Source organism: Microcaecilia unicolor, chromosome 4 (assembly GCF_901765095.1).
Source record: "Microcaecilia unicolor chromosome 4, aMicUni1.1, whole genome shotgun sequence".
Lineage (NCBI taxonomy): Eukaryota > Metazoa > Chordata > Amphibia > Gymnophiona > Siphonopidae > Microcaecilia > Microcaecilia unicolor.
In genome coordinates, this window is record NC_044034.1 from 219,552,115 (window position 1) to 219,567,058 (window position 14,944).

The 14,944-nt window shown below is 40.5% G+C and overlaps 1 protein-coding gene across 1 annotated transcript in view; it reads left to right on the forward strand.

Annotated features, from left to right (window-relative positions):
• The window catches only part of AP2A2 (adaptor related protein complex 2 subunit alpha 2), a 279,757-nt gene that overhangs the window by 247,343 nt on the left and 17,470 nt on the right, over positions 1–14,944 (forward strand). The window contains 3 exon segments of the mRNA XM_030201248.1: positions 2,383–2,460; positions 4,061–4,143; positions 10,446–10,535. Coding sequence (XP_030057108.1) covers positions 2,383–2,460; positions 4,061–4,143; positions 10,446–10,535 — 251 coding nt within the window.

The following is a 14,944-nucleotide window of genomic DNA, read 5'->3' on the forward strand; positions in this document are numbered from 1 at the left end:
AGAATCAGGTGCTCAACATTAAAAGTTTATATTTATTTACTTATTTATGGCATTTTATCGCACATTAAACATTAATTAGATTGGAACCTGGGATCATTTAATTTTTTTTCCTGGAGTAATGCATTGCCGCCGCCACCCCCCCACCCCCCAGGCTCTCTGCCCGGCTATAGCCAGCTCTGCAATTTGGGGGGGGGGGGCGCAGAGGGGGACCGGGGAGAGAGCCTGTTGTTAAACATTTACCAGCACACCACTGGTAAGACCCTAAGGCAGTGAATATAAAAATCATTGGGCAGTGTTCAGTGTGCGTGGGAGTTATTTCCCAAGTCCATTAGGGTTCAGTGGACAGGTCAGAATTAGAAGTGGCATCAATATTCAAGGTCTTTTGAGGTAATTAGGTGCACAAAATTTGCTACCTAAGAGTTGATAGTTTTTAGTAACAGCAAGAGGAATGGATATCAGAGATGTTGGTGAATTCTTTGCACGTGCAAGTAGAAAAGTGTTGAAATAGGGCGACAAGTATGTAAATATCCTCCTATCTGACCTACAGGTGAAATGGAATATCACACTGATCTACTAGAGAGACACTGATGTTTCAGATAGAGGAAAAGCAGAGGCACAAGGGCAGTAGGAAATCAAGGGAAAGAGTAGATACTCCATCCATCAGTACTGGCAGCAGGAGCAGTCTATCTCTTCTGTTCTGTCCCTGTCTGAAGGGCCAATGAGGAAAGCATGGTAGAACTGTAGCTCTACTATGAAATTAGCTCTCTTCACTTACTGCGGCATGCTGTATGCAACGAGCATACAAATTAGTGTCACGTAAAATTTGTGGCAGTAATTGGTAGCTCATTGCAAAATGTTACCCTTGCTGTCATGGGATGCGTTCAATGGGGAGGGAGGGTTAATTTGGGAGGGGGGGTGACTTAGACACCAGGGATTAAAAAAAAAAAGTATTAGGGAGAAGGGGTCAGGTGGGTGCCTTAGACAACGTGGTTGGTGGGGGTTGATATAAACACTAGGGAGTGTCACTGGGGGCTGGTAGGGGTGGGGAGTGGATGTTGGTGTAGCAAACTGTCAGGGAGATCAGGTCAGGCTACATCTGTCCTGGATCTGGCATAAAAGTTCACTCGAAAACCACTCATTAGAAGCCATGTACTTAATAGCCTCATGTACATTCATTTTATGCTACATCAAGATAAACCTACGCTCATCTCCTTTCCTGCATTGCTCATCAGCGTATACCTTGTGGTATCCACGCGCTGAGCTTGCAGTAGCTTTCTGCATCAGTCCCTGGGTCCCTTAGGGACTTACCAATGGTGATGCTGCTCCTACTGGAAGTACTGCAAGACAGTTTGCATTCTCTTTCCTTTCCCTTCTTATTCTGTACTGTCTTCTGCATTTTGCACTTTTCTTCCACCTGAACCACTGGAAATTAGTACAGAATATTTAATTTCATTCCCTCCACCCTGTTCCTGTCCCCATTTCAGTGAGTTAATTTTTGGGGGTTCAGTGGGAGGCGCGGGGGGGGGGGGGGTGTTTTCATTTGGTAGAAATAGGTGCCAAATGTCTTATGTTTACCATGTGGTATGAAGACACAATGTCCTTGCTAATCAATTGCATTTTAGTTTTCTTTATCAGCACACAAGGTGGCTTAATAATTTTATTGTTTCACTTTTAGATACATGTGTTTTCTAGGACCTGATTTAAGTTATTTTTATGCTGTTGGCAGTGTATTTTGGGTGACACTAATGCAAGACAAGTATAAGGGCCACAAGAGACTACCAGAAAGCACATAATTACTTATGGGTGCAAACTCCATAGGTATGTCTTACCTGTAAGGTTTGCACAAATCAAAGTTTACTTTCTGTACTTAGAAAAATTGTTTAATAATGTAGTTTTAGTTATACGAAAGTGTTTGCATAGCCTATTGTTACCCATCTTGAGTATACCGCCAAACAAAGTGGGCAAAATTACTTGGAAGTAACTTTACCCACTTTGAGGTTGATGAATTAAAATGTGTATTTAACCTATGGGAAATGACTTTGAAAATTATCCTGATTACCTATGAATTTTTATATTTGAAATTGTACTTTTTATATAAATCTTTATTTTGGCAAAAGGGGAAAAATAGTTCCTGTCTTTCTCTATGCAATGTACAGGGATCTAAAGCAGGTTGTACTATTGAAACAAGTAGATTGGATCAGTTCTGGCCTTGATAGTTTGTGTTTGCATGTGGAGAAGCCTTTTCACTATCAGTAATGGGAAGGTGGTTGGGTGAATGAATTGCTGCATTAGAGCTGTCTTTCTCTGTACTAATTTTCTATATCGCTTCCTGTATCGCTTCTGCCTCCTCTCTTCTCTGTCCACTGCTGCTGCTTGACTTAGCATTGAGGTGGCTTCCAGTGAGGTAGTTACTGAGGAACCTGCTACAGCTGTGCATGATGCTGATGAACTTATTGACAAGTAAGCATATCTAGAGTCTGGCAGGGCTGGGTAACTACATGGGCTTCTGTATTGCAAATATTCTGCCTGTGCTATCAGTTTTTAAATGTTTTTTTTTTATAATAGGATAATCAATGTTCCTTAGAGTAGCAGTCACATTATCTCTTTGCTGCCAATTTGAGTATATTGGAGAGTTGTTTCCTTTGTCATTTTGCAGTGATACAAAAGTTTCCCAGTTCAATCTTGAAGCTTTAACTTCTGAGACAGTTTTATAAAGCATGGCTGTTACATTGTGTGTATGGGGGGCTGGTGGCAGAGGAGGGAATACATGCAGATAGACATATTGGAGATTTTGTATGCTTTTTACTTGAGCTGTTCCTAGACATTCTGGGACCCTAATTTAGGCAGAGCAGGGGCAAAAGTCATGATGTGTACAAATGTTTTATAAAATATATGCATATATGTATATATACACTTTATAGCTCCTTTGAAACAGTTGTAAATGTCTGACAGTTTCAGTGCTATGGAGGAGGAGTGTCATTGTAAGTCTGTTGTCTGCATAAGTAGGCACTTAAAAATGTGTCATGTCCTGAAATTAAACATCCCCCCCCCAATATGGCAAATGAATGCTGGAGTGATATAAAGAGCATATTGCACAGTAATTTTTTAGGATGGAAGGCAAATGCAGAGAAACAGTAAATTACTAGTAACGATCAATCAATTGATAGTTAAAAAGCTGTTTTTGGCTGATGAGGACCTGAAGGGCAATAACTATAGTGGGAAAAGTTTGATATGAGGAGTTAGGTGGGCCATATAACTTTAGTGTTGGGGAGAATAACATTTTGCAGACAGGATGCGTGTTTTGCAATACAGAACAAAAAAATATTTCTCTGAAAGCTCATGTTGCCCTTGTCCAATAAGATCCTATAAGAACAAGCACGTTGCCTGTATGTTGCTTTTGTCTGATGGTTTCTTCTGTGGTTCTCCTTTTTAAGTAACATGCGGGACAGGTTAAAATCTGATTCTGATAACTACACTAAAATGTTACTTTATCTTGGAACACTTGATAGCATCAGTCACACTTGTTGTGTTTAGTCTGCTTTGGTGCTGAGAGGGTAATTCTGTAATAAAGTGCACACTCAAGGCGCTCTAGAATATTAGTGCAAGTTGCAGAAAATGTTCTTATATTTAAAAGGTGCAATACTTATACTAGCCCTAAAGCTGGTGTAAATGCCTGCGCCTAGATGTTATCTACAACATGCATAAATTGTACCATTTTATAATCTCTTCATATGTGTGGTCTTCCCAAATTCCACCCATGCAGACACCCATTGCAAAGTACACACCATCAAAATTGTGGCATCTACTTTGCTACTGGTTGATCTTCTGTGAGAGTCAATTATTGCATGCATAAATGACTGAAATACCACTATTTTGCACATGTTCACCTGCTATCTAAATTATGTGGCTCCTTACAGAATTATCCCCTTATAAGCGACCAGGACACCATTTTCTTTGCTTTCTGCACAACACCTCTTCCTTCTTGATGATGGGGAAGAATTGGAAGGAGTCATCTCTTTAGCATACAGTCCATGATATACATCCTGTTCTCTTTTTTTAGGTTTGTATGTAAAAATAATGGTGTTCTGTTTGAGAATCAGCTTCTCCAGATTGGGCTGAAATCTGAATTCCGGCAGAACCTGGGTGAGAGCTTTTTCTGTTTAAAATTCAGCTTCTGAGAATACTTATGTATTGTTGGATGTACCATATAGCACTCAACACTAGTAAATCCTAATTGGATAATTTGAAACTTGCAGATTTTTGAATGTGTAATAGCCAGGTTGAATATTTCAAAGGTCTACTAACTAGATAAAAGGAAGCGTGACTATCAAAGTAATGCAGATATGGTCAAAGGGAGATAAGGGTGTTAACAGAAGCCACACTGTTGAAACCGGTTTATTGATATGACCTGACATGGCTGTGTTTCAGCATGTGCCTGCATTTGGGGGTCTTTTAATTCACTTTGCCCAGAACTCTTTGATCTGTATAACCTATTAGCATGTTGATGACTGTTCAGAGAGATGTACTGGATGGGTCATATGGCCTTTATCTGCCGTCATGTTTCTGTGTTTCTATATGTAGGTCCCAAGAATAGCTAAAACATCTATTCTACCTATTACGATGGAATAATAAACTTCACATAAAACAAAGAATTACAACCAGCAATAATCTGTTTTATGTCATTATACAGCTCCTAGATTTCTGGGCATAGTGGTTTACAGATTCCTGTTGCAGGCACATGCCAAAACATGGCTCCTAGGACATCATTCCTTATCTCTTTTTGTCTGTCTCTGCCTTTCCTTCTACGTAGTACAGTGGAGTTCTGGTGTTCTTTTGTGTTTTGTTTGCAAAATAGTGCAGTACTACAGCCAGGTCCATATTTATATATTGGCTTACTAAGCCTGTGTTCAGATTTGCAAAAATGAGGGAATCAAAAGTCCCTTGTTCCCAAATGGAACCCAACAACTTTCCTACCACCCAAGTGGACCTCATCACTTCTCTTCCAGCCCCATGTCGTGGAACTCTGATCACTGTGGCCACCTATACTTCCTACCTCTTCCCTCCCTTCCTCCCCTACTCAGATTGTGGATCTTGTACATCTAAGCTTGTCTTATCTATGAACTTATGACTTCAGCTCTAGTAACAGGATGTTGAATGAGATGAGGCAAATTATTTATACTAAAGTATTAGTGCACCACAATTATGAAATCATTTATCGGATGAGTTAAGAATTGTTGTAGACATCTGAGTTTTGGCAACAATTGAAGGTTTATTTGTTTTTAAAAAAATGTCCTGAGTTAGAATAATTTGGGGGGGAACTGACAGCTCTCCTTTGTTCTGCTTGTTGCTGTATGTTGTCCTCCTTTTTGAACCTTGGTGACTAGGCAGATAATAAGTATTAATAAATATGGATGATGGGTGAGGCAGCTCATACTCATAGTACCACAGTGGTCACATTTTCTCTGGTCATACATGCCATTGACAGTGTGCTAGTACATGCCGGCTCAGGCCTCATGCTCACTCATTCTGCTGTTAATAAGCTCTGCTAGTGCTGTGAGACCAGTGGGAACAGGGAAGTGCGATTGGGTAGGGATGCAAAATTTCTTAGATGACCATGCTGATGGGGAGTGATCAGAGCTGTGTAGGAGGTCAGCAAAGACACTAATAATCTAGTCTGTGTTGGACCAGTAAAATTGGCACTAGATATCTAATGCTAACAAATCATATCTAAAGTGGTAACTGTGTGTAATCTTAATTTGAAGCAAAACTGAAGCTTTCTGCTTGTATTTGTTGTTGCAGTTCCTCTTTTTATAAGAGTATTTTGTCACAAATCAATAATATGAGGACATAGTGTGCCATACTGGGTCAGATCAAAGCATCAAGCCCACCTGCATCTCAGAAGCAGAGCCAGGTTGAAAGCGCGGGGGGAGCGAAAGCGGCACGAGAGCGGACTTCCACCGGCGCACATTTTCAATGCAACACAACGAGAAAAAAAATAGGTGCCGGCACCAGCAGAACTCCATTTAGGGGAGCAGCCACTCACCTGGCGCCCCACCTAGCTACGGCACTGCTGCATCTCTTTGACCAGTGGCCAATTCAGGTTACAGACATCTTGCAGGATCTCGGAATACAGTGGTGGAAATAAGTATTTGATCCCTTGCTGATTTTGTAAGTGTGCCCACTGACAAAGACATGAGCAGCCCATAATTGAAGGGTAGGTTATTGGTAACAGTGAGAGATAGCACATCACAAATTAAATCCGGAAAATCACATTGTGGAAAGTATATGAATTTATTTGCATTCTGCAGAGGGAAATAAGTATTTGATCCCCCACCAACCAGTAAGAGATCTGGCCCCTACAGACCAGGTAGATGCTCCAAATCAACTCGTTACCTGCATGACAGACAGCTGTCGGCAATGGTCACCTGTATGAAAGACACCTGTCCACAGACTCAGTGAATCAGTCAGACTCTAACCTCTACAAAATGGCCAAGAGCAAGGAGCTGTCTAAGGATGTCAGGGACAAGATCATACACCTGCACAAGGCTGGAATGGGCTACAAAACCATCAGTAAGACGCTGGGCGAGAAGGAGACAACTGTTGGTGCCATAGTAAGAAAATGGAAGAAGTACAAAATGACTGTCAATCGACAAAGATCTGGGGCTCCACGCAAAATCTCACCTCGTGGGGTATCCTTGATCATGAGGAAGGTTAGAAATCAGCCTACAACTACAAGGGGGGAACTTGTCAATGATCTCAAGGCAGCTGGGACCACTGTCACCACGAAAACCATTGGTAACACATTACGACATAACGGATTGCAATCCTGCAGTGGCCGCAAGGTCCCCCTGCTCCGGAAGGCACATGTGACGGCCCGTCTGAAGTTTGCCAGTGAACACCTGGATGATGCCGAGAGTGATTGGGAGAAGGTGCTGTGGTCAGATGAGACAAAAATTGAGCTCTTTGGCATGAACTCAACTCGCCGTGTTTGGAGGAAGAGAAATGCTGCCTATGACCCAAAGAACACCGTCCCCACTGTCAAGCATGGAGGTGGAAATGTTATGTTTTGGGGGTGTTTCTCTGCTAAGGGCACAGGACTACTTCACCGCATCAATGGGAGAATGGATGGGGCCATGTACCGTACAATTCTGAGTGACAACCTCCTTCCCTCCGCCAGGGCCTTAAAAATGGGTCGTGGCTGGGTCTTCCAGCACGACAATGACCCAAAACATACAGCCAAGGCAACAAAGGAGTGGCTCAGGAAGAAGCACATTAGGGTCATGGAGTGGCCTAGCCAGTCACCAGACCTTAATCCCATTGAAAACTTATGGAGGGAGCTGAAGCTGCGAGTTGCCAAGCGACAGCCCAGAACTCTTAATGATTTAGAGATGATCTGCAAAGAGGAGTGGACCAAAATTCCTCCTGACATGTGTGCAAACCTCATCATCAACTACAGAAGATGTCTGACCGCTGTGCTTGCCAACAAGGGTTTTGCCACCAAGTATTAGGTCTTGTTTGCCAGAGGGATTAAATACTTATTTCCCTCTGCAGAATGCAAATAAATTCATATACTTTCCACAATGTGATTTTCCGGATTTAATTTGTGATGTGCTATCTCTCACTGTTACCAATAACCTACCCTTCAATTATGGGCTGCTCATGTCTTTGTCGGTGGGCAAACTTACAAAATCAGCAAGGGATCAAATACTTATTTCCACCACTGTATATCCATTTCTCACTTGATCAGATACAGTTGGCAGCTACTTTATCAACTTTTCCTCCTTGAATGTATCTATACCCTTTTTAAACTAAGTTCATGCTCTCTGCCTTGACCATATCCTCTGACAACTAAAGTTTATATTGTGCATATTTCACCATCTTTAGTGGATTAGTGTCCTAGTCCTGATATTTTTTTGGAAGTGTAAACTGCTGTTTCCTATTTACCTATTCACTTATAGATTTCTGTCACATACTCTCTCAGCCATCTTGCTTCCCAATTGAAGAGACATAACCATTTTAGCCTTTATCATTTTTATTTAACTGTGGCTACCTTCTAAGCTGTGCCTTTTAAAGCAGTTGCTTGTACTATGGTGGATTTCAGCAGGCCCTGCAGACTGATTTTAAATGCCATTGACTAGTACATACTCTGTATTCCTAGGATTACCAGCAGTAATGTTTAAAAACTTTGTCTAGTACAGAATGCTGCTGTTCAGTTACTGATTAGGCTGGAAAGAGCTCATGATGTCCCAACTCATGGTTTTACATTGGCTGCAGTTATTTATAGGTTTCTAAGGTTTGTTTTCAAGTCCTTCAAATCTGAGAATTTTAAACTTTTGAAAGCAGGTATTTTTTTTCCTTGGGTTTTGCACACTACTGGTAGTGCACTCTTAGGAATTCCTTCCATGAAAGCCAAGATGAGTTTATGCCTTTTTGACAGTGGGTCCAGGTTTATGAAATTCTTCATTCACTATTCTTCACTTTGGAATGATTTCCTTGGAAGTAGAAATTATCAAAAACCTGATAGCAATGGGGATTCCAGATGGCAGTCTTTCACTGAAGCTACAGAGATCCAGCACAGCTCTATCCTCTCCAGGGAAACCTCCCAGTAGCGCCCTAAGCATTCATATTTATTTAAGATCAGCCTCTGAGATCGGCAATTGCTGGAGGAAATTCTGAGCGGCCTCCATAGTGTTGAAAAACTGGTTTACCCTCGGTGAAAACATTTGATTTAGCAGGATAGAGTATATGGTGCTTATGTAAGGCAGCATAGATTAGAGCATAAGCCTGGTGCAGAGTAGAGAAATCCTGAAAGCATAATATGACTTATTTTCATAGGTTAATGGGCCCTGAGAGCGGATAGCCATTTTATGTGCATAGTTAAGAAGTTTCCTTATGCAAGCTTTTCCTGTTTAGATACGTTAAAAATCAAAACCTTATCTTGCATGAGTTCAATGTAAAGCGATACAAACCATGATAAAAAATACATGTTTACCAGTATGGATGTTGATTATGTACACAGCCTAGATTGGCCTATGTATAGAATAAAATCAGGAACACAGCATTACTTACCTATAGTTAGAGATTTTTCCCTACAGGCTTCATTTTGCACCTGTCATCATTGAATTTCATCTGCCATTTAGATGCACTGGATCCCCCCCCCCCCCCCCCCCCCCCCCCTTCACCATCCGTTTCAAAGTCCTGCAGCAGTTCTGCTTGTGATTTTATCTACTTTTAAATAACTGTGTCCTCCTCAAAATTTGATCACTTCACTTCTTTTCCATGCCATTTATAACTATTTTTGAAAGATCACACACAGGTCTCTGAGATGCTACTAGTAACCATCCTCCATTTGTAAAGCTGAGCATTTAGTACTACTTCCTATCTTTAACTGGTTGCCAATGTATATTAGGACATTGCTGCTTCTCCCACAGTTTTTCAGTATTAAGCATTACAAAATTGTATATATTGTAGTGTTTTACAAAGCATCAATATATCTTTATATAGTTATAATTTTCAAGATAGAATTGTACGTGTAAAGGGGGGCAAGATGTTTAAGCCCTGCTCACTTGCCTTGCTAATTAGGGAAAGGGACTGGATATACCATCTTTCTGTAGGTTTTGCAACTACATTCAAAGCGATTTACATTTTATATACAGGTACTTATTTGTACCTGGGGCAATAGAGGGTTAAGTGACTTGCCCAAAGTCACAAGGAGCTGCAGTGGGTCTTACAGATCAGCCAGTTTGCACTCTCTAACTTTGGGTTTGGAAGCTGCTTAAGGTACAGGGTCTTTTGCTTCATATCAGATGTGTACTAAATGCTCACCAGAACGTCTTAGCACAGTACTGCTGTTTTTAGCACTATATAATGATTCTTGTGCTAAATTTTGAATGAAAAAGTGCTGCATAGAGATTCCAATGTATTTTGTATATTAACTTTATTCTGACCAGTTATTTCTGTCCACAGTGGTAGGTATATATGCCAGCCATAGAGTGACAACTACTATAATTTCTCCTCCCCAAACCAATTCGTCATCTTTCCCATTTGTAGTCTAAGGTCCTTCCCTCGTCACTCCAAATTTAATGCATACCCAGCATTGTTCCTGGGAACCACTGCCTTAAAAGTGGCCTAATGGTTAATGCATCTGGCTTTGATCCTGGCAATCTGGGTTCAATTCTCACGGCAACTCCTTGTATCCTTGGGCAAGTCATGTAAACTTCCATTGCCCCATGTACAAAAACTTAGATTGTGAGCCCTCTAGGGATAGAGAAAGTACCTGCATATAATGTGTACAGCTTCATATGTCTAGTAGTGCTATAGAAATGATTAGTAGTAGTAGTTCTCCTGTGGACTCGGTGGGAAACCTTCAGGCCTAAACCTTTCAACTTGCATATCCCAGATGCCTTTGTGTATTCTTAATTCAGACTTTATTTTGTTTTAATTAGGTCGGATGTATATATTTTATGGTAACAAGACTTCCACTCAGTTCCTAAACTTTACTGCAAAGCTAATCTGTTCGGATGACCTTCAGTCTAATATCCTTGCTGAGACCACAAGATGAGGAGGTATTGGGACTGCTAAACGAAGTGTAATGAGGAAGATGATGAATGATGTTTAGACTGGATCCCATGAATTGCATTTATATCAAAAAGGGCTCTGAAAATATAGTCTGGTATCTCCACAACTTGCTTATAGCCATCTGTATGTATAGCATGTGCAATCAAACCCAATAATAATGCACGCTTGGTTTATCCGTAGGGTGACAATAAAACAGTGTTCCAGGGCATTAGCTGTGTTGATCCCTGGTCTGTCTTATTGTATGCATGTGGATGTCATCTGAGGGGTTGATATTCAACAGGACTTATACAGGTAGGAATGACTCCTCCCCCCCAAATAAGTTCTTCACCATAGATTTTCAGCCGCATTATCCTAATAACACTACTAAAAATCTGGATAGATTACCCCAAAGATTTCTGGGTAGTGCTGGGGTGGTCGGGGGAAGAGCCTTGGAGGAGTTGCCATTTACCTGGTTGGCAGCAATATTCAGTCCGGACAGCAAAAAGGCTATCCTAACTTTACCCTGTTATTTTGTTGTTTATCCGGGTTCTGGTCTGAATATTGCTTGTACCTGGATAAGTTGCAGCAGCCAAGTTTTATACCTGGATATTCAGTGCCAAGTGTTGAGTATCCAGTATTAAAAAAAAAAAAAAATCCTGTAGCAGCAGGGTTTTAAAGAATGTTGATTGTGCAGGCTGAGTATTGAAAGTAGTTCAAGGCACTCTGATGAGAATCGGTGAAGACTGCTGATATCTGTGCCGACGGTGGCTTTCTCTTTTAATATTCTTCACATTCAAGTCGCTGATAATTTGGCAATGGTGATTTAGGATTAGTACACTGTGCCTCTCAATCACATCTTTGTTGTTATCCAACCTGACCACTCCAGATGCTTGGGTTTGTGCCATCCTACTGACAAGTGGAGACTGAGAAATTGAGTTGTGATATTATAGCTCAAGAATCCTGTGCTAGAGAATGACATGGGAATGGGGAAACACGAGTAACATAGTAAAAATAACTTAAACAAGAATTACCACTGATGCAGAAATGAAAGTGTTTACCGCCCTGCGGGAACAGTAAAAGACCGTATTCCCTTTTTACTGTAGATTTTACCGCATTCCCTCTTCTGCTGTTGGTCTCACCTCCGCCTCATTCAGACTCCAGTGGACCGTCTCTTTTCACAATGCTGGTCCATGACTTTCTTGCTAGTCACAGGGCTGCTGCTGTTTCCAGCCCTACAAGCATGACAATCACCTCTTCTGACTAGAGATTCACAGCCCGCCACTGCTGCCACACAGTGTTCTGTGAAGGTGTCCTGTTTTGTGGTGATGGTGACAGGGGAGTTGTGCATGCACTGTGTGGGTAAGTCGGTGGTGAGGTGAGAAAAAGCACCAGACGAGGACCGAACTGGAAGAAGGAACGCAGATAGTGGTAGATCTGTGCTTACAGTAGGTTTAAGTTGTATTTTTCATTGTCACATGGATAGTGGTAAGGTTGTTACTCAACTGCTACGTGTCTTTCTTTCTCACACTGGGACTCATGATTCAGGGGTGTCCAAGAAAGTGTGTGGGGGGGAGTTGGTTGACCATTGGTTGACTATAAGTATTAGATGAAGGGAAACTGCTTGTCCCTTAAATAGTTTGTGTTAAATAGTTTAAGGTGTTGTAATGTTAAAGAATTTTTCTCAGCCCAGAGCTTAGAAGTCTTATAAAGCAGATTATTCAGGGCCAGCCCAGCACACCAGAAATTTTTGGATACTTTTAAATATAAAATGATTTCCTGAGACTAAGGAAATTTAAGTAACAGAAAAGTTGAATCTAATATAGCTAATGCAACCAAGAATCATTGCCCTAGGTGGGACCTTCCTAGAGCGATTCCCTTGTAAGTGTTTTATTTCCTTATTATTTGTTGAACGCAAGAAATTACAAGAGTTTGTGGAGTTAAAAGAACAGATGAAGAATCCTCTGCAGCAATTTCCTTTAGTTACCACTGTACCGGCTGCAATTACCGATTAACCTTCCTCCCTCAAAATATGAATTGTAAGATTAACCATTTTGTGTTTTTCTTATTTTCTTTGAGATTGTTTTCTTGATCTTGGATCTCCCAATTGTGGACAGTTATTATAATATTGATGATAGAAAATGTTTTCTTTTTCCTTTATATTAATTTCTGTATTTCCTTACATTTATGTGATAAATGTGAATGTAATTAAGTAAAATGATAAAAAAATTTAAAAAATAATATAGCTAATGCAGAAATATTTATTAGTATATATCCTAGCTAGTTTTCGGATCAATCTATAAAAATATAAAGGTGTATGTACTAGTCTGTCTAGACTAGAACTTATCTTCTCCAAAACCGGTAGACTGTTATCCTGGATGAGGTTTACAGAAATAGTCATTCCACTCTGGATCTTGTAGCCTACAGCCAAGAGCAGTAATGCACAAAAAAAGAAGCCTTTAAATGCCTGTTCAGCTCCGTTAAGGCTAGAAACCAGTATAGAAGTTCTTTGGAGCCTATGATGAGCATCTACTGATTACCTGTATTTTCCTGCTTTGGTTGAGTGTTGGTGTGAAGGAGAGGTCTACTATTTTGTTTTGCTCCTCTGTGAGTGTGTATAGTTAAATTGTTAAATTAGGGGGTGAGAGAGTGGGATTCATATTGGATAAAAGTGTGGGAAGTGCTAGCATAGAGCTTGTTGTTGTTAAAATAGTCGAGAGAATGGATGTAAAATTCTTAAGATACTTATATTATGGGTCAGCTTTTTATTCATGGTCTAGTATTTCAGTACTGCAAAAATAATGAACATTTCTCTTGTCTCCTTTCACTTTGCAGGGGTGCGTTGGTTGGTTGGTTTTTTTGTTTTGTTTTTGCATTTGGTATATTTGGTGAAAGAATAATTTCAGATGGCTCTCAAGATAAACGGAGTTCATTTAGATTTAGGATTTTGCTGGTATTGAACATACATTTTGTGCTAGCACTAGAAGTGATGTTGGAAAACCACTTATTGTTGTGCAAATAGAAACAACAGTAAAGGGTTTTCTGACATCACTTCAACTGCTAGAATAAAACAAGAAAAATTGCTGGCCAAAACTTTCAAAACTTGGGAGCCAGGTTCAACACCCATTAGGCCAAGGGCTTCTCACTCTAGGAAGTTACTAACATCGGAAATCTGACTCTACAAATAGACCGTCTGGTACTACCTACAGGTGTTGGGATTGATGGTGGCAACCTTGGATCTAGTGCCATGGGCCAGGATGCACACATCCCCCTTGCAAAGAAGTCTTCTATCTCGGTGGTTTCCTCAGTTGCAACATTACAACCATACTTTTTTTCTAAAGCGGTTTCTACTTTTCATTTAAGATGGTCCATCTCTCTGCCTGTTTTTAAGGAAGACAGGAATATATGAGTCTGCAGTCTTGCTTAAGTTGGATGTGGGCTTCGTGTTAGAGTATCGTAAGAGAATGGATGAGAGAAAAACAGGTTGTTGGGTGGGAAAGCGCGGGGTACAAATATAACAATACTATGTAAAGGAGAACCATAGTCTAAAGCCACTGTAGCTCACTGGATTGAGGAGGCAATTATGTCTGCTTATATTCTCTGTCGGTGTACAGCACCTTCAGTTTTAAAAGCTCACTCTTCTAGAGGTCAGTTCTTGGGCAGAACATTCTTTAATGCTACCTCAAGAAATTTGTAAAATGGCAAATTGGGCTTTTATGCATTCCTTTGTCCACCATTACAGATTGGATTTGTAGGCAAGATGATGTAGTCCTTTCGGCCAAGGTTTTGAAGATCAGGATTGCCGTGTCCCACCCTATATAATTTACTGCTTTGGTACATACTGAGCATCTAGACTGGTCTGGTGGGACAATAAAGGTGGTTAAATTAGTTTTATCAGCTAGTTTTCCTTCCTTGAGTCTCTCCAGACCAGTCCTGAATCCACCCATGATTATTGTTAGTAGTCTGTTTTTTTTCTTAGAAGTAATGTTATTTTGTTGTATTGTATAAATTCTACATATTGTCTGTTTATAAGGTGAAGGATTCATACTTGAATGAAAGTTTAGTTCTTGGGGGCTTGGGGGGAAGACTTAGTAGTTCAAATACTGTTTGGCCAAGGTGCTGCACAGGGTTCCTAAGCTATGACATCACCACTTGTTAGTTTCTCAGCCTCCACCTGCTGGTAAGAAGGCACAAACCCAAGCATCTGAAGTGATATAGAGAGACTTGAGCAAAGATAATTAGCAGGTAAGACCTAATTTAACCTTCTACATGTGCTATGTTAATCCCTAATGCAGCCTATTGACGAAACATGTCAAGCTTTCTTTGAGTTACCTTTTTAATGTTAAAACAGAGCTCTGGGTGGGTTTCTTTTTGTTTTGTTTTTTTATGC